We start from the raw sequence: 20,551 nt of genomic DNA on the forward strand, positions 1-20,551 counted from the left end.
CCGTCAAATGTGAGAAAAAAAAGTAAGGGAACCACCGAATATGAGAAAAGAACTGTCACATGTGATGTTGGAACTGCACAATGTGAGGATGGAATCGTCAAATGTGAGAAAAAAGTAAGGGAACCACCAAATGTGAGAAAAGAACTGTCACATGTGATATTGGAACTACACAATGTGAAGATGAAATCGTCAAATGTGAGAAAAAAGTAACCTGATGTAACAGGTTACCTACTAGTGGGTACCGTACCCCCCCTTTTTTTGGGGGGTATAGTAGAATTACTCATATATATATATATTGATTTTGGTAATTTAATAGTCTTATTGAAATTGAATAAATATAATAGATAAAGAATAAAAGAATAAAATTTGATAAAAGTTAGTTTAAAACGAGTCTTTATCTATACTATGAAAAAGTTTTTATTCAAACTAAAAATTGTAAAAGATTATTGAACTCTCTTGTCAAGAAGAAGACAGAGAGAAGAAGAGTAAATAAGACTGACTAGCTCACTGATGGTAGAACGTGATGGTAGAGAGAGAAAGACCACGAAGCTCTAAAGAAGAAGACACGTTAGAAAGAAGCATCAAGAAGTTCAAGGACGTCCACCACAAGATAGAAACTCCCTCTGAGTTCCTGGGTAATGGAGATAAGATCAAAAGCTATAAAGACAAGCTAGTTGGATCGATACCAGGCACATATGAGCAAGCTTTTGGATTTGACTTTGGCATGGAGGAGGAGGTGAACTCTGATGACGAGGATGATGAACTTTGTGAAGGTATGGTTTCCTTTAAATTTTCGAAAGATGAAAAAACAAGGATTTGTGCTCCCCGGGGAAAGGCTATCATTGTTAAGATTTTTGGTCATAGTCTTGGGTATTCATTCTTGGTGGAGAGACTGAGGTCCATGTGGAAACCTGTTGGTAGGATGGACTGTGTCAATGTGGGTCACAATTTTTTCCTTATCAAATTTGAGCTTCAGTCTGACTTGGATGAGGTGATCAAGGGGGGGCCCTGGTTTGTTGGTCAGCAATTCATATCTATCCACCAATGGGAACTTGAGTTCAAGGCATCACTTGCTTATTGTTCGACTGTTACAGTGTGGGTTAGATTGCCTGAACTTCCTATAGAGTTCTATGAACCACCCATGCTCAAGAAAATTGGAAAGACCATTGGTCCAGTCCTCAGAATTGATTCTTATACTTTGAACGGGGAGAAAGGACGTTTCGCGAGGATTTGCGTTCAGATAGATGTCAACAAACCCCTTTTTAGATCTATAAAGATTAGGCGGATGATACAGCCGGTGCAATATGAGGGCCTTAATTCTTTATGCTTTGCCTGTGGGCGTTTGGGTCATTGGAAGGATCACTGCCCAATTGTGATTAAGAAGCCAAAATCACCTATGGAAAACTCAGGGAACCAGACCTCAGATTCTCCTACACGCAGAGAAGAGTAGGTGGATGGGGGCAATAATGAGTATGGCATGTACAGGGAGTGGATGGTGGTAAAGAGGAAGAAGAAGCCAACTGTCAAAGCCTAAGGCCCACGTAGAGATGACACCATTACGGGGGCCATGCGCAAGAAAAATGCGTTTAGTGGGATGGAGTGTTCGCCATACACCTCAAGACTCAAACACTGACATTGGAAAAGATATGAAAAGAAAGGTGGGACCCTCGAGAGGATCTGATGGGACCAATTCGGTTAGTCCCCAACTAAACTTGGGTTTGGGAGACCAAATTAGCCCCTTTATAAGTAAAAACAAGAATGTTCTAGTTAGAAACCATGGTAGGGCCCCTAAATCCCCGCAAAACCATGGCTTGAATTCTAATTCCTTGGGCTGGGAAAGTAGACCATGGCCTTCAAAACCCAGTGTATATACCCAAACTCAAAGCCTCCCTCTCCCTGCCTCTGATTTTCATTTTGGTGCGAGCTCAAGTGCAGATGGAGCAGTCAGCTGTGAAGTGGGCAATCTTTCTCAGAGGAAAGGTAATTCCAATTGGAGATAAAATGATAGAAGGCATCTAGAGAGATCCAACAGATATAATGGGGTGGTACGATGTGGAAGCAATGGAAGCTTGGAAGAACCTTTTTCCACTCACAGAGGTGAGTGCTCATCTGGGCTTTCTTCCAATGGAGGACGAAACCTGGATTTCGACCCTAAATCCATTCTGGCACTTCCTCATGGACAAGTCGAAGTTCCCGCCTCTGATTGTAACTCCCTCGCATCTACAAGAATGTCCCTTATGGAAACCCCTTTGCGAAAAATCTCTAAATGTCCTGGAGGGGATTCATCTGGAACTAGTCATATCTCAGAGGAAGGTTCTGCTAGACAAACCCATAGAACTAGCGCTAATGGGGAATTTATTCCTGGTGAAACTATTGCAGTTCTCGATGACTCCCATAGCATGCACACTGAACATACGCGGCAACCAGGCACAGTTTGGGATTCTGAAGCACGCAATGAACCTGTTTCTAGAGATTATTTAGGAGAAGAACTTGCTAAGGCAAGCATGGACATTGAAGGAGATAGGGGAGGAGCCATCTCCTACATGGTTTGACTTACGCACTACCCCCACTCCAATTATGAATATACTCATTTGGAATTGTAGAGGGACTATGAAGCCCACCTTTAAGAAGACTATCTTGGATTTGGTTGAATGGCATCAACCCATTATTTTTGTGATTACTAAGACCCGCATTGATGGTCCAAGAGCTGATGAGATTATCAGGAAACTCCCCTTTGATGGAGCCTACTCAACTGAGACTATTGGCTATGCTGGCGAGATTTGGCTTCTGTGGCGCTCGGACTTTATTTCTATGGACATCCTTTCTGCCACTGAGCAGGAGATCCATGCTATTGTTTAGGTTAAATCCCTTTCCCAACCTTGGCTTTTAAGTGCAATTTATGGTAGTCCTCGCTTTAGAGAAAGGTGTATTTTTTGGAACAACCTTAGAGTTTTATCTGTGAGGCACAATCTCCCTTGGGTTGTTATGGGGGATTTTAACGATGTCATTAAGGAAGAGAAGAAAAAAAAGGGGGAAATGGGATTTGCAGGAGGCAGGTGTATGAATACACTGATTTTATGGATTTTTGTAACTTACTGGACCTTGGATTCTCTGGGTCAATTTTTACTTGGACCAATAAAAGGGACATTTTAGGGTTAATTCAGCAGAGATTAGATAGGGTTTGGGCTAATTCGGATTGGAAAGCTTGCTTCCTTGAGGCAATGGTTAAGCATTTAGTGCGGATTAATTCTGACCATTGCCCTCTCCTTCTCTCCCTTATCCCTAACCTGTGCCGTTGTGGGGATAGACCCTTCCGCTTCCAGCCCATTTAGCTTAGCCACGAGGGTTTCCCCTCCATTGTTAAGGATGCTTGGGAAGGAAACCATCAGAACACTAATAGTGCTATTCTTTCGTTTATCTAGAAAGAAAAAGCTTAGAACATGGATGTATTTGGGAATATTTTCTGGAAGAAAAAGAATCTGATTGCGAAAATTCTTGGTGCGGAAAAGGCCTTAGGCCGTTTTCCGTCTCAAAGATTGATTAATCTTCATATGTCCCTGTCCGAGGATTTGGGGCATTTCTTGGGTCTGGAAGAACTTTGGGTTATTAAAGCCAGAACTAATTGGCTTATACAAGGTGAACGAAATACGAAATTATTTCATATGTCCACCCTTATCCATAGAAGTGGCAATCATATTCATCGCATCCAAGATTCTATTGGGAACTGGGAAGAAGATCCTGAGAGAGTTCAGAGGATTTTTCTAAATGGTTTCGCTAATTTTTACCGACTTGAACAAGTTTACTGCCCCCTGGAGCCTACCAATATTCCTATTTGGGGCAATTGACTATTTGATTTGGAAGCTCTTAATTTGGCTGCCCCCCTTCTGATGTTGAGATTCTGTTTACACTTAACTCCATGAAACCCTTTAAAGCTCTTGGACCTGATGGCCTCCATGCTGGGTTCTTTCAAAGGTTCTGGATGGTTGTGGGGAATTTTGTGAAGTTTGAAGTCAAGCTTATGTTTAGAACCAAAAAAATTCCTCAGCACCTTAACAAAACTCTCATTGCCCTCATACCGAAGCAATCTGGGCTTGAAACAATCAACCACTTTCGGCCCATCAGTTTGTGTAACACCATCTACAAGATTGTCACCAAAATCCTATTTTAGATAATGAAGCATCTCATTCCCACTCTCGTTTCTCCCTCCCAAATGGCCTTCATCTCGGGTAGGAGAGGTACAGACAATGTTATTGTGGCACAGGAGCTTGTGTACACCCTCGGGAAAAAGAAAGGGCATCAAGGCTACATGATTATAAAGATTGACTTGGAAAAGGCATTTGACCGCATGGAATGGAGTTTTGTGAGAAGCATGTTTTTTAGTATGGGGTTTCACTAAGACACTATAGTCCTGATCCTTAGTTGTATATCGTCCACTAATGTGTCTCTACTCTTTAATGACTCTTAGTTGGAGGAATTTCAGCCTTCTCAGGGACTGAGACAAGGGGACCCTATTTCCCCTTATATTTTCATTTTATGCATGGAATTCCTAAGTACCTTAATTCATAGGAAATGTAAGGAAGGTGACTAGACTAGAGTCAAAGCTTCTTGGAGTGGACCTGGTTTTTCCCACATGTTTTTTGCGGATGACCTCTTATTATTTGCTAGTACAAGCCAAAGAAACACTGAGACTGTTAGTGAAGTTTTGGATGAGTGTTGCAGTCTCATGGGGCAAAAGATTAGCCTAGCTAAGTCCAAAATATTCTTCTCTACCAATACCTCAGAGGAGGATAAGGAAAGGGTTGTCCAACATCTTGGCATTGTTGAAACCTCCAATCTTGGAAAATACCTTGGATTCCCCATACTTCATAATGGAAGGAGAAGAAATGATTTTCAATTTGTGGTGGAAAGGGTCCAATCGAAGCTTGCGGGTTGGAAATCAAAGTGCCTCTCTCCTACAGGCAGACTTGTTCTCTTAAAAGCGGCGGTATCTCCCATACCAGAGTATTTTATGCAATGCTGTAAACTTCCTGCTAGAGTCTGTGATGATGTGGACAGACTTGTGAGGGACTTCCTATGGGGGTCAACTTCAAATAAAAAGAAAATTCACCTGGTGGGATGGAGTAAAATAGCTAACCCGAAGGAGTTGGGGGGTTTGGGGATCTTCCAAGCAAAGGCTCGGAATTCTACTCTATTAGCTAAACTTTGTTGGAGAATTGGCTCTAGTTCTGATAAGCCTTAGGCCTAAATGCTAATCAGCAAGTATCTTACCCCTGCTAGACTCGGTGAAGGTGGTAGAAAGCTCCCAGCTTCTCGCATTTGGGCTGCTTGCAAGGCTGGTGGGGTTATCTTCTTTTGGGAATAAGGACAATGTAGGTGTAATTCATTTTGTGTTACATGTGCCCCAAAGATAAAACTGACAATACTGCTTCAATGACATCATCACCAACAATATTCCAATACTTTCGAAAAAAAAAAGGAGACATACCATATGGACCGGGTGATTTTGATGGATGCGTTTGGAAGAGTGCTTGTTGGACCTCTTTTGGGCGGCATGGTTGTAGGAGTGAGTGGTTCATATCTAGTGTGACAACCCGATCCACTTTATCAAGTACTAAATCCATTTGGGTGGGGTTTGTAGTAATGAAAAGCCTTTGGAAATACCTTTTGACTACTCCCTATATTTCAGCATCTGATGTACACCATCTCCCCCCCTCATCCAAAAGGCCATCAATATTATTTTTTCGACAACATTGACTAGCCCTTTGATGAAAGAACTTGGTGTTCTTGTTGCTAGCAGGTAGCCAAATGGATCTAGAACATTGTCTCCAAGCCAATTCTTCTTGATACAAGAGCGTATTGATATCATCCCTCACTTTTTGTATTAACTCCAAATTTGCTGGATCATTTTGTGCTGTAAGGGTTTGGAGTTGTTGTTTTTTCTCCTCAATCCGTGTTCCAGTGCTTCCCATATTCTGACTCCAAGCTACCAAGGCCATACGGCAATCCCTTATTTTTGAGAATAATCGAAACATAGGGCTGCCCCTTGGTGGTTCCCTACTCCATACCTCTTGGATAATGGCTTCGCATTCGGGATGTATCGCCCATTTTTCCTCAAACCTTTTCGGGATTTTCTTTCTCCTTGTATTGCCTGCACTACCATTGATGATTATAAAAATTGGGTCATGGTCCGAATATGATACCTGTAAATGGTTCACCACTACATGAGGAAACCTTTCTCTCCAATCCAGTGTAGCACATGCCCTATCCAGACGCTCTTGAACAAAAGCATCTCCGGGCCTTCCATTTTGCCATGTAAAAATATTACCCCGGTACCCTAGATCTATCAATCCACAGTGCAATAATGCATTACGAAAAGCCTCCATAAGTCGGTGGGGTTTGGGGAGCCTGCCTTGCTTCTCTGCTGAGTTTAGAATTTCGTTGAAATCTCCCAAGCATACCCACAGCAGTGAGTCTCTAGTGTGTAGATGTCTCAGATAACTCCATGATTCATGTCGACGATGTTCTTTCGGTCTCCCATAAAAACCGGTAAGTCTCCAAGGATTGGCTGGGTCAATCATGATATGGGCATCGATGTGATATTGAGAGTAGGTCTAAATGTGTAAAGTGATCTCCTCCTTCTAGAGCATAGCTAGGCCACTTGCCCTATGGATGTAAGGAATAGCGAGCATATTATCGTACCTTAATTCTGCTTGTATTGTTTTCATCTCATCCACCGTCCGTTTTGTCTCCATTAGAAACAAGACCTTGGGAACTTTCTCCCTCACCAAATGAGAGAGGACTGCGCTTGCCAGGGGATTCCCAAGCCCCTTGCAGTTCCAGCTTAACACGTTCATTGTGCTCGGTGGGGCTGACTGTCAGCCTCCGCCGCTGTGTATAGTGAGTAACTTGTCTGTGTCTTGCTTCGCTTCCTTCCCCTTGTGCTACCTTCATCCTTGCTAGATCTTCTCTGTTGTTTCAGCCCAACCTGTTGTTGTCCGTCAATCTCAGTTTGTGTTAGTTTTGGTCTCGTTTCGGTATCGTCTCGGGGCTCTTGCTTTTTCCACCTACATGTTTCAGATGGAGGCTTCTTTTTGGTGTCCCATGGAGAGGCACGTGCCTTATTATTAATCATGTCAACTAGGGTTTCCTTACATGGGTCGGTGGTATTAACTCTCTCATCCGTTTCCACATACGTGACTGGCAGCATGTTTAGGTTCTTCCTTAGAATGTCGGGTTGCATGATTTCAGGGATATCAGTTTGCATTGCGCATTGATGTGGGGGTTGCTCATTACTCACGGAATTACTCTCCTCCAATAATTCCGTAGTTAATGCTTGTCGTTTCTCTCTGTCAATAACGGTTTCCAGGTTGGCCAGGTTTGCCATCGCTGAGCTTGTGCTTTGCTGCCGTGGTGTTTGCAATATGGGTCCTTAGCTTGATCACCGGTACCATCCCTGCCACCTAATTGTGCTCTGGAATTCTTGCCACCCGATTTAGTTTGATGTCAGACCCCCGCCTTGAGCCACTCCCCATACAGCCTTTCACCCGTTATAGCAGAGACTTTACTCGGGCATTCCTTTGCTTCATGTCCGAGCTTACCACAACTAAAACACAGCCCCACCAATCTTTCATATTGGAAAGCTATTTGCACGCTCACACCTTTTGGGCTAAGCACTATAGCGCCCCTTTGGATTGGTTTATCCAATGGCAATTCAACTCTAATCCGAAGGAAGCGAGCTTGATCAGTAGCAATTGCCTTGCAGTCCACTTCCAAGACTCTCCTAATGCCACCACCGATATCTTTTCTTGCTTCTTCATTAATGAGATCAAAAGGTAGCCCCCAAACCTGAACCCATATTGGTACAACTTTGAATTCCACAGTAAACGTCGTCATTCCCTTCTCCCATCGTTTCAATAACAATAAGTGATTATCAAAGCTCTACGGTCCATTATTCAAGACCCACTTCAGTTGGCTCTCCATGGAGAATTTGAATTGCATTAGCCCCTCACCAATATCCGTAATCTTCAGATCATGGCCAAGTTTCCACACTGACCTCAGTAGATTTTTGGCAACCCATAAATTGATTGGTTTCATCGTATGAAAATGACCCATTAGACTTAATGAACACTCCTCCAATATCTTTGCACGATTCTCTGATCGAACCTTTATAACTTCACCCTCCTCCTCCGTCAAGTGAATACTCTGAAGTCTTTCAATAAAATCTGTATCCATTTGGACTGAAGAAGTATACTCCCTTTGATTGGTAACTTCGTACTATGGCTCTGATTCACTAGTTGTAAGAAAACAAGTATCTCAGTGGAAGCAAAATCTTCCCCACACCACTTAAGTTTAAGATGGGGGAAAACCAACCCCTACCCAAAAGTAGAAGAAAAAAGCTCACCTTAGATGAGAGGAAAGACTCCTATAGAGAGGAGAAAAAAAAAGAAGTCAAGACTTTTTTGGGGTTATTTTCAATAAAGGGTTAAAGTGGTCAATTGCAAACGGGGAAATGGTTAATGCTTGGGAGGACTTCTGGCTGCCCTCTGGACCTCTTAGACACCAAATTGAAGGACCATTGATTGAAGGGGAGGATAAAATCTCTGTCAAATTGTTTTTGGGCAACCAAGCTAGCATTTCTTTTAACCTCTCTGATACCATCATTCAAGAAATTCAAGGCATCCCAACTGCTGTGAACCCGAATCAAAAGGATATTCTTGTGTGGGCATTCTCCAAGGACGGATCCTTCTCTCTTAACTCAGCCTACCTCTTAGCTAAAGGTTTAAACCTTTTGAACCCTGTGACTACTCTTGGCCAATGGGTGTGGAAATCCAGCACAACACCAAGAATAAAATTTTTTCTATGGCTTTGTGTTCATCGTAGCATCCCAACCCGAGAAGTCCTTGGTTCAAGAGGTTTTAACTTGAACACTTCTTGTGAATTATGTGGCTTGGCCTCTGAATCTATTCTCCATACCCTATGGGACTATGTGAGGGCAAGAAGTATTTGGAATGACCTTGGTATTGAAGAAACAAACATGGAGTTTTTAATCTTCCCTTAGCTGATTAGTTAGAGAAATACTGTGGCTTAGTTGAGTTTTTCCCTAGACCTCGCACCCCTTGGAAAATTCTGTTTCCCCAAACCCTCTGGAATATTTGGCTTCAACGGAACAAAGCCATATTCCAGGATAGAAATGTTGAGAGAGGGTTGAGTGCTCTTTGTATCAAGAGAAATGCTGAATTCTACGCTATAGTGCCAAACAGCCCCAGCAAGCCGAGTAGAATCCAAGTCCAAGTGAAGTGGAGTAAGCCCCAACCCGGGTGGGTAAAGTTGAATACAGATGGCTCAGTGTTTGGGGATCCAAAGAAGGCTGGTGGTGGAGCAATTATTCGGAATAGTGATGGGGACTGGGTTGCTGGGTTTGTGAAGAAGTTTGGGAACGTTTCCAGTAACACCGCGGAGCTTTGGGTGATTAAGGAAAGGCTCCTGATGGCCAAACAGTTGGGCTTTGATAATTTATGTGTTGAATTAGATGCTGCTTTTCTTGTATATCTTATCACTAACCCAACTGTTGCCAATCTTAACTTGGAACTACTGCTGTCCGATTGCAGGAACTTGCGAAGTCGTTCCCTAACTGCCTAGTGGAACATGTTTATAGAGAAGCCAGCTGTAAGGTTGAATTTATTCAACCATCTAATTGGCTTTATTCCGTGCCAAATTTGCTTGTAATTCAGCATTTAGTAACCCTGTATTTAGGTGGGATTGTTGTAAGGGTAGTGAGTGAGATAGTGTGAAGATTGCTCAAGAGTGTGCAAGAAAACAGAGTGTCGCGGCTGGGACTCGCGACTGGACTCGCGGCTTCAACCCGCCAGAAGATGCACACGTGCCAAGCATGCTGGAAGATGAACAGTCATGCTAGCTGGAGCACTACAGGACAAAACAGGACAACTGGCCATACGGTTAACTCGCGACTGGAACTCGCGACTTAGTCAAGCCGCGAGGTCAAGCCGTGAGCCACCCCTGTTTTGGAAAAACCTGACGTTTCACATTCCACTCCTTTTCAGTATAAATACCCTTTTAACCCACGATTGAAAGAGAGCTTCCAGAGAGAATTTTGAGAGAGAAACCCTAAAGAAAAACCAGATTGTTTCACCCACAATCTCTACCTTAGAGTCTCATCAAATTCCCTCACTCTCTTCCTCTCCATTGTCAAATCCTTGAGAGGCCTTTATACCAAACCTGGTTCTCACCATTATCATCCCTGTGAGACAGTCGTTTGGAGTTCTGGGAAGCAGTTAGGAAGGAGCCAATCTTTATTGGTGGATGCTACGGTGTAGTAGCGGAATCCGGAAAGCTAGAAAAGAAAAAGGTTCGGCGCAACCTCGTTGGAGCAAGAAGCTTGGAGGGCTTAGGTGCATTGGGTAGATTAGGCTTGGAGGGTCTATTGCTGTCCTTGTATCCCAACTGTATTTTCTAGTGGATTGATTACCGCTTGGAGGGCGGCGGAGAGGTTTTTCGCCGAGGTCTTCGGTTTCCTCTTCGATAACATATCTGGTGTTATCGCTGTGTTTGCATCTTCCTTCCTCTCTATCTCTGCCTTTACATTATCTGCTGTGGTTTATTGTGTTGTGGCTTAGATAGTTGTTTAATCAATTCCATGTTATAGCATATGTTAAGTTTCCGCACACTAGTTGTTTAACATATTGCTTGTGTTGATTAAATTGGTTTTTGGGGGTCTAAACGTTCAAAAGTGTTTTTGTACACGTTTTTGAACTTTCACCAGCAACTACGCTGACAGACTAGCAAAGATGGGGGTTGACCTCTATACTGACCATCTTTTTTTGTATAACCCATCGTCTGTGGTGGTTGATTTGCTAGTATTAGACAAAGCTGGCCACATTCGTAACAGACTTATTGTTCCTTAGTTAATATTATGCGATGTTTAACCAAAAAAAAAAAGAAGAAGAGTAAATAAATTAATAAGTATTTGGTTTGATTTTCAAATTGATGGAAAAATATAAAGAAGAGAAATAGTTTTTTTTTTTTTAATTATTATTATTACTTATTTTTGTTGTCATCCTTTCACTACTTTCTTAGCCACCATACAAAACCAAAGATTTTAGTCCACACTAAACAGGAAGAAGAAGAAGAAATCTTTTTATTAGGTTGAGAAAATTTGCAAACCAACTAAGCATTGACGTGGCCTAGGTAGAGGGTCTGTACTTTGATTGGTTAGTGGTAGAGGTTAAAGGGGGAAAAGAGGATGCAACAATGTTAAATGGTGTTTTTAAGGGAGGAGGTGAGGCATAAGTTTGTCTGGTTGTTGGAGTGGGATTTGGAGAGAGTGGTTCGAAAGGGTTTGGGCTACATACTAATGGAGATCTTTCTTGGGGTCTATTCGAAGAGAAAGTGGATGAAGTGAAAGAGGGACAAGGGAGAAATCTGCTAGGAGGAATAGGAGGAGTAGCATAAGACTGTCTGGTTCTGGGTTTTGGGGAGTTGCTCTTTTCTGCAGGGGAACTCATCTTCCCTGCAAGAATTCATGAGTTAGGAAATCAGGAATCGAATTAGTTTCTCCTTTAATATATTCAATATCAAAATAAAAAACACTTAAAATAGCTTGCCATCTAGCAAAACTTTGTTTGGAAACAAGATTTTGAACATCTTTTTGTAAAACTTCTTTGGCACTTTTACAATCAACCCTGATTAAAAACTTTTGATTAAAAAGATCATTTTGGAATTTTGAAACACATAATATGATAGATAAAATTTCTTTTTTAATAGTGCTGTAATTCTGCTGGGTAGCTGTCCAAGAGCCAGAATGGAATCTAACAATTTGTTCTTTAGCATAATCTTTTGCTACCTGTTTTAGGATTCCACCATAGCCTATATCAGAAGCATCTGTCTCAACAATCTTGAAAGCATGGGGTGGAGGAATAACAATACAAGCGAGTTGTTTAACATATTTTTTAATTTGTCGAACTATCATAGTATGTTTGTCTGTCCATGCAGGAGGATTCTTTTCTAACCTTTTATATAAGGGTCTACATATTTTTCTTAATCCTTGAAAATAGTTTGAAACATAATTTAGGCTGCCAAGAAATCTTTGTAATTCATTCTTATCTTTTATTTCATCTAGAAATTTATTTGCAAATTGAATGGCTCTGTCAATAGGACTTAAGGTTCCCTTATAAATATTATGTCCTAAATATCAGATTTTATCTTTGAACAAATTTATTTTAGTGGCTGATACAACTAATCCATTATGTTTAAGTACATTAAAAAATATATCTAAATGTTTCCAATGGTCATCAATTGATTTGGAAAATATCACTGTTTTAAAAACCGGACCGGACCGGCCGGTCCGACCGGTTCAACCGGGAACCGGAGGCCAATCCGGTCCGGTTAAAAGGTTAATAACCGGCCAAAAACCGGTCAATAACCGGAAAACCGGCCAAAAACCGGTCAAAAACCGGGGTTGAACCGGAAATTAAAAAAAACGGTTCTTTGACCGGTTCGGTTTTTAAAACCATGGAAAATATTAAGACATCATCTATATAAACAATTGAAAATTTTGTAAAGGGTGTAAATATATCATTCATTATATTTTGAAACTCACTAGGTGTATTTTTTAATCCAAAAGGCATAACATTCCATTCATAATGACCAAAAGGAACTGTAAAAGCAGTCTTATATCTGTCATTCTCATCTATCTATATCTGCCAAAATCCACTTTTCATATCAAATTTAGAAAATATGGTTGCTTCATGAAGTCTGTCAAGTAAATCTTTCTTATTGGGAATAGGATATCTTATCCATTGTAAAGCTTTATTTAAAGGTTTATAATTTATAACTAATCTTGGAACTCTTCGTTCTAGTTCTGCCTGTTTATTAACATAAACCACCGGCGGATGTGGTACAACTGGTAGGTGACTGTTGCGGCTTCACCACATCCCAGGTTCGAGTTCTCACGAGGACTGTAATTGCAATTTCTGGAAGTCCCAGAAATCAATAGAGCCTGGGGTGTGTGTGGGTTCGAAGTTTCCGAGCTCCAGTTTGAGCTGGTGGTACCCATGGGCTTACCCAACTGTACCGTGGGGCGTGGGACAATGACTGCCACACGCGAGTCCCCTTTTTTTTTGTCTCAAAAAAAAAAAAAAAAAACAGCACAGCTCCAAGGAGACTTGCTTTTTCTGATTAAACCTTTATTTAAAAGATCTTCAATTTCTTTTTTACAGTGTTCTAATAATTTATTATTCATTTGTATTGATCTAGCCTTAGTAGGTATCTCTCTTTCATTAAAGTCTTTTTCATAAGGTAATTGTACAATATGCCGATGCCTATGCCAAAAAGCAGTAGGAAGATTAGAGCAAATTTCTGTCTCAATCTATTGTCTAAATACTTCTATTTTATGATTTAATATAGGATCTGTCAATTGATCAGCAATTCTTTCATGTATTATTTCTGATTTTAAGGATAACAAATGTCTATTTTTTCTGTAAATTCTTTCTTTATCAATTTCTTTTATTATGGAAATATTATCTAGTGAATAGATTTCTTTCGGGATAGGTGGTAAAATGAATTTAAAAAGTATGTATTTTCCTAACACATTAGTTTTAATTCCTTCAGCTGTTGTTAAGAAGGGATAAAGTAAGGCCATAAAGGGATTCCCTCAAACAATTTTAGAAGAAAGGTCTTTAATTAAAACAAAAACAGTTTCAAAGCATACTCCATCATTACATATATGAACATTAGGTATTTTGTAATTAATTATGAGATTTTCTCCATTAGCCTGAGTTAATCTTTTAGATGATTTTTCATAATACTTTAAAGGTATTAGTCCTTCTTGTATACAATTCATGTCAACACCTGAGTCTATCAAATCAATTTCTGTCAAAGAAAACTCTTTATTAGTTACTAAAGTAATTTCTGTATGCCATTTTTGAAAAATTACTCTGTCAATTAAACTCAAGAAATTATGTCTATTCCTATTATTAATATCTGTAACTTCTTCATTTGTGGGAGGATCAGGTAGATCTGTCATAGGATTAGAGAATTCTTTTAAATTCATTATTTCTGCATTATTCTGTTCATCTATGTTTAAGGAATTATCTTCTTTAATTTCTTGTTTTACTATTTTTATTTTTGTCATTAAGTCTTGTAAAGTTACTGGTTTTATTTTTGTTCCATCTTGTTTGATTTTTATCTTTTCTTTCTTGGCTTTTTCTTCTTTTCTACAATCAGTAACATGGTGTCCATATTTCCTACACCTAATACAAGCCATAGGTATGTCTATAGAATCTTTCAAACTTAGTAAATATTCTTTTTTATCTTTTTGGTGATTGGGTAGATTATCTATTAATTTCATTATTATGTCTTTTTTGTTTCATTTTTCTTTTATTAATTTTAAGTGGGTTTGTTGATTTTAATTCTTCTTTTTTCATTACTTGATCTATCTCTTTTTGCTTTACATTAAATATTTCCATCAATTCATTTATTATGTCTTTCTCAAATTCTAATTTATAGATTTGTTTAACAATTTTATTATGTCTGTCACATTATTTTTTAGTATGCCCATATTCTTTACATTTATGACAAATAATATTTTTAATATGTCTGTCAGATTTCTCATTGTCTGATAGCTCAGTAATCTCTAAAATTGTTATGTCCTTTTTCATTTCTTTTATCTCTATTGGTGAATTTAAAATTTTTATTTTTTTAGCTAATTCTACTAGACTATTGTCTCGGGTATAATCCATAGTTCTTTTAATTGATTTTAGTCTTTCATCAATTTCTTCTTTAAAACTATTACTCTTTTTGGAACTATCATTATTCCTAAGACTATTATTTGTCCTTTCTTTGACTAGACCATCATCTTCTTTCTCTTTCCTTATCATGTTTCTTTCTTTTCCTATCCCTTTTTCTATATCTATTTCTTTACGTAGAGTTCCATCTTTTGAATTGGTTATAATACTATTACCTTGTTGTCTTTCTATTCTTTAACATCTCTTTTACTATGCCTTTCCGTATTATTCCTTTTTCTTTGTCTCCATCTAGCTTCTTCTTTTGTATTGTTTCTATTATGTCATCTTTTCTATTATCATTTTCTTGTCTTTCTATAGAACTATTTTGTTTCTTTTCTGTTAGAATTGTTTTTATGCCTTCTCTCTTCAAGTCATCTTTTCCACATGTAATATTTATGAGTCTGTCAGTGCTTACTAAGCTACTATTTTTTCTATCATGCCAATTATCTGTCACTAAAGATGATCTTTGATGGGGTTCAAAGTTTCTTTCTAGTTTTGAATTTAAAGCTTTAATTTTTTCATAAAGGTCCAAAAAACTGTCTACTCTATTATCTCTATAATTTTCTCTTTCTACAGTGGTGGATCTTTCAATAGCTTCTAAAAATTCCAATTTTTTATTAATTTTATCTAAGAAACTATTATTGTGTCTATCAGTCTATTGGTTGATTTTATCTCCTATTAATGTATTCCAATTATTTGTGCTATTATTATAGTTATAATTATAATCATCAGTATCACTGTCAAAATCAGAATCTGTTTCATAATCCATATTATCATTTAACCAACTATTGTCTATATCCCTCATGCTATAACCTTCATCATAATCTATATCATTATAGTCCATGTTTCTAATTAGTGTGTGCCTATCCTAAGTGTAAACAAGCAAACAAATGATGAATTGATAAATGTATTTATTCTATTTCCAAGCAATTAATAATTACTGGCGGAACTATTACTAACCACTGGTATCCTTGTTATCGGGACCACCGACTCGGGAAACTCCATTGCGGGACCACCCAAACACACGCCTGTCCGTCGGCTAACAAAAAACGAGTTGACCAACGCGAAACTATGGTTTGCCAACGAGTCTTGAGGCTGACCAATGCTAACAAGGAGCAAGTAGTGGCTATGCAGTAATAAGATTCCTAGTAACTTCTTAATTGCAAAGAAATAAAACTCATACATCTACCATCCAGGGCTCTGATAACAATGACTACCCAGGAGAGAGCACAACAGTAATATGGAAGCATAAACAATGATAAAATAGATGATAAAGAAGAAAATAGCAAAATAGATATATTCAAAATAAGGTTAAAACAGAATATAGAATATGAAAACTGAAACAAGTAAAATCTTACTTGAATAAAACTTCTATCTTTGATAAAATTGAAAACAAATTGCTAGTTTGATACAAGCTTGAAAATAAAACACTGTCTGAAGAGTTACAAGATTACAAAATAAAATTGTCTGAAGAGAAATGTTACAAGATTACAAAAGGGGAATAAAGTACAAAAGTCTTTCGGAGAGAGGGAGAGGGAAGGCTATTACAAAAGCTTTCTCTAAAACTTGGAATATGAAAAACTTTAAAAACTTAGAATCTTAGAAAATTAGAAGCTTGTCTTTTGTCTTCATAGTCCGTCTCTTTTGTAGATGCAGTGAACCATGGTAGATTAACCTGAGTAGGTAAAGTTAACTCAAGTTAAACTATCGGTAGGAACCATATATTTCGAGAATCGGAATCTGTCAGGATACTTTCTGTCTCATGCAAGTGAATAGTGTTTTGCCATGAATATCTATCTGATCTTTTTGGATCTATTTGGATTCTCTGTCTGTCACGTGCAAGTGAATAGTGACTCATTAGGAATATCTGTTCGAATCTGTCTTGAATAGTAGTTTGTCATAATTGTCCTTGAAGGGTCTGTCTGAGCGGGCTGTCATTCTGTTTTTGTTTGTCATATATCATAGGGATCTTGAGAATCTTGAAATGTTTTTGGATGAGTCCTGTAATTTGGAGAGGAGGATTCCATTATTGTGTCATCTTCATCATTCGAAATTTGTGATGCAGCTTCAAGGAGCTGTTTCTTAAGTTGTTTTCTATTTGAAATGGAGGCAAGTTGACACTGGACTTGGCTTTTTTCTAGGAGGAAATTAGAATTTTCTGTCTGGGAAGAAGAGGTATTTTTCTATAATTCTTGGCAAATATGATCAAAATTAAACTTATTCCACCACTTTAATTTAAACTTTCTAGTGAGCATGGGAAAAGGATACTGGGGATGCTTCTCTATCTTGTATTCCCATTTAATGATCCATGGGAGATCTGGAAACCTGTAAAAGAACTGCAAAAGATGTGGGAAATTCTTAAGATGCGGTATGTCCGACTCTTTCTTGAAAGTCTGATAAGCTTTTAAGAGATTAGGAGGGAGAATCATAGCTTCAGGACCATAGGAATTCCACCAGTCAATAAACCATATAAAATACATATTAAACAAACCTCACTTCAGCAAAATGATTAAATTTAATAGACCCTCACTTATATCAATTTCCATCAAAGACCAAATTGTCAAATAGTAATGTACCATTGATTCCACCCATGTCCACTATAGACATTTATCAATGTGTCCATATACAAATCACTTAATTGTCATTGTTTTAAATTCCCATAGAAAATCAAAATAGAGCGTATATGAATTGTAAGTGAGTCACTTGTATTGCCATAACATGGTCAAAGTTGGTGGCAAACTTGCTAACTCGGCCAATTGTTCTTACCTCGGAGAAGATGTCTATTAACATTCCAGGTTATGAATTTCAAATGGCTATAGGAAGTTATCAGATTGTATTAGTTGCTATGTCCCAAAAATAGCAATTGCTTCTGCCTTCATTGGAACACATCAGCTATATCATATTGTGTTTAATAAGGAAAGAAATAGTAAAATCCAAAAGAAATAGTATTGTTAAGATTTGTCTAAAACTCATGCACATAGTATTCTAGATATTCAAGAAGAGAAAATTCTAAAAAGAAAATCAAGTTGTTGAAAAAATAGCATAATTCAAAATCTAAAACTAAAAACCCAATTATTGTCCATGTACATAGTATTATAGATAGGTATTCAAAAATCAAGAACCAATTAATTCTTCTATCCATACAACAGTTAGCATAAAGCTAGGTACTAATGGAATTTAAAAATAACTCAATTCTTTGAATTTCCTCACTCCTAAAATACCAAAAAATTTCTCATAAGCTAAATAATCCCTAAAGTTATTTGTCAACCAAATAGGCCAACTAAGGTCCCAAACAAAAAAATTCTAGCCACAACACAACAATCTACTTAAATTGATATACTTTGAAGAATTAGAGTTTCCTTTAAAAGATTAAGATAAAAATTTTAAGCTGTTACATCCCAAGTTCCATACACAAAAAAATTTAAGATTCAAACTCTACTCTCTTTTATCTTCCATTTTCCCACAATTTTTGGGACACCAAATAGTCAAATTAAACAATAAACAACAAATTATTAGTATAAGGAAATGAAAATCTAATATAGCTGATGTGTATTGAACCATAAAAAGCAAATTATCAAGCACCACCCAAGAAAAGCAACAAATTTATTCATCTTTCCTTCAAAAGGTTCTAAGAAAAAAATGGTTACCAAGGCACCACACATGTGACCATCTCAGAGGACACATTCGCGCTGACAGGAGATTGGTTCCATCTGCCTATCTCGACTGACGAATTCATGCTTCATCAGTTTGGCGCTGTCTGTGGGGAAACGACATTTTCAGATTCATATTTGAGAACGTAGTTTCCATCAAACCTCTACATTCAGATGGAACCCAATCCAAATTCCGTAGTGTTGGCCTAGCAAGTTCAAGCTCTTTCAGCCACCATTGAAGAATTCACCAAGCAAAATCAGGAAATGAAGCTACGGCTTCAACAGGTCCAACAGGCTCAACAGGAAGAGAACCGGTCCAAAGACAACCTAGAGGGAGAAGGGGATAGCCATAAGAGAAGTATCCATCAGAGGCTAACTACTCCGGACGAGCAGAATTCAGATCTCCTTCGAGACATGAGGAAGGAGATGGACGAACTAAGGAACGCCATTAAGGAAAAGACGGATCGAAGCGTGGACAGAATGGTAAGGGCCACGGATTCGCCTTTCACCTCGGCAGTGCTTGAATGCCCTGTACCGTCGAAGTTTCGCTTACCTCAACTCGAGCCATTCGACGGACTCAGAGACCCTCAGGATCACCTTAATACCTTCAAGACGACTCTAGGTCTTCAACAACCACCCGACGAGATACTGTGTCGTTCCTTTCCCACCACTCTTAAAGGAGCTGCAAAGGAATGGTTCACAAAGTTGCCGACTTCGTCCGTGGACAACTTCGAGCAGTTAAGCAATGCCTTCTTGCGTCACTTCATAGGGGGGCAACGTCCAAAGAGGCCGGCAGACCACTTACTCACCATTAGACAGGGAGAGAAGGAAACTCTAAGGTTGTACGTAAAACGCTTTACTCGGGAGACTCTGGAGGTGGACGAAGCTGATGACAAGGTGCAGCTGACGACCTTGAAAGCAGGACTGAGATCTAGAGATCTCGTGGCCTCCCTCGCAAAGAATCCACCAAAGACGATGGCAGAAATGCTCCTGAAGGCATAGAAGTACATGAATGCTGAAGATGCTTTAGCAGCCATAAAGGATGTAGAGAAGCCAGGAGACAAGGCAAAGAAAGAAGATGATCGTAGGGGTCAGAAGAGAGAGTGCCCAGATCGTCGGAACAATGACGGGAATAGGAGGAAAGATGATAAAGGTCCTCGGACGGTAAGATTTACTCCTCTGGTTATGCCTGTTGACAAAATTTTAATGCAGATCAAGGACGAGCATTATCTCAAATGGCCAAGACCACTGCACTCATCCCCTAATGTCCGTGACAAGAACAAGTACTGCCGATTCCATAAAGATCACGGCTACAACACAGAAGATTGTAGAGACCTAAAGGAGCAGCTAGAGGAGTTGATACGGAAAGGGAAATTACAGAAATATGTGAAGAAGGGAGAATATAGTAAGTTTAGGGACGGTAATAAGAACCAGCATGAGTCTTCTTCCCGTGATGACGACCGCCCGTCCCAACCTCCACAGGATGTGATCGGGGAGATAAAGACGATTACAGGAGGGCCATTCTCAGGAGGATCATTTAAATCCCTCAAGAAAGCCTACCAGAGACAGGTAAATAGTGTCCACACCATACCTCCGTCTAAGCAACAACGAACAGACTGGGACATGTCCTTCAATGAAGGGGACGCCAGGGGAGTGAAGCAGCCCCACAATGATCCTTTGGTCATAATGCTGGATATAGAGGGATTCAATACCAAGAGGATCCTCGTGGACAACGGTAGCTCCGCAGATATCATCTACCTCCCTGCCTTCCAGCAGCTGAAGCTAGATCCAAGGAGACTACGCCCATTTGACTCTCCCCTCGTCAGCTTCAACGGAGACAGGGTATACCCCAGGGGCATAGTGACGTTGACAGTAACGGTGGGGACCTACCCGGTGCAGTTGACCCATCAGTTAGACTTCCTAGTGGTGGACTGCCCCTCATCCTACAATGTCATCATTGGGAGGCCCACGCTCAACAAATGGAAAGCAGTCACGTCCACCTTTTCACATGGTTTTAATGAAGTGAATCTGTCATTATCACTGCACAAAAAAAAAAAAAAAAAAAAAAACCCTTCACTCTGTTTGAATTGTATTGAAAAT

The 20,551-nt window shown here is 39.3% G+C and overlaps 3 protein-coding genes across 3 annotated transcripts; 1 reads left to right on the plus strand and 2 right to left on the minus strand.

The window, feature by feature from the left end:
• The first annotated feature begins 523 nt into the window (after positions 1-523).
• On the plus strand, positions 524-1,450 carry LOC126696680 (uncharacterized). Its single transcript, XM_050393363.1, has one exon. It carries the CDS (start codon positions 524-526, stop codon positions 1,448-1,450), a length of 927 nt encoding a protein of 308 aa, XP_050249320.1.
• Positions 1,451-5,675: 4,225 nt separating this feature from the next.
• Positions 5,676-6,383, minus strand: LOC126696682 (uncharacterized). The gene has a single exon (XM_050393364.1). It carries the CDS (start codon positions 6,381-6,383, stop codon positions 5,676-5,678), a length of 708 nt encoding a protein of 235 aa, XP_050249321.1.
• A 1,120-nt stretch (positions 6,384-7,503) lies between these two features.
• LOC126696683 (uncharacterized) lies at positions 7,504-8,232 on the minus strand. Its single transcript, XM_050393365.1, has 2 exons — positions 7,960-8,232; positions 7,504-7,845 (listed from the first exon to the last, which is right to left on the minus strand). Exons 1-2 carry the CDS (start codon positions 8,230-8,232, stop codon positions 7,504-7,506), a joined length of 615 nt encoding a protein of 204 aa, XP_050249322.1.
• Between the last annotated feature and the right edge of the window lie 12,319 nt (positions 8,233-20,551).

Source organism: Quercus robur, chromosome 8 (assembly GCF_932294415.1).
Source record: "Quercus robur chromosome 8, dhQueRobu3.1, whole genome shotgun sequence".
Classification (NCBI taxonomy): domain Eukaryota; kingdom Viridiplantae; phylum Streptophyta; class Magnoliopsida; order Fagales; family Fagaceae; genus Quercus; species Quercus robur.

Bases quoted from the DNA above. Each gene is read 5' to 3' on its own strand.
- LOC126696680 (XM_050393363.1), top strand. From the start codon at position 524: ATGGTAGAGAGAGAAAGACCACGAAGCTCTAAAGAAGAAGACACGTTA.
- LOC126696682 (XM_050393364.1), bottom strand. From the start codon at position 6,383: ATGGAGGCTTTTCGTAATGCATTATTGCACTGTGGATTGATAGATCTA.
- LOC126696683 (XM_050393365.1), bottom strand. From the start codon at position 8,232: ATGGATACAGATTTTATTGAAAGACTTCAGAGTATTCACTTGACGGAG. The intron at 7,846-7,959 runs GTCTTGAATAAT...ATATGGGTTCAG, and splicing joins TGGAGAGCCAACTGAAGTGG to GTTTGGGGGCTACCTTTTGA.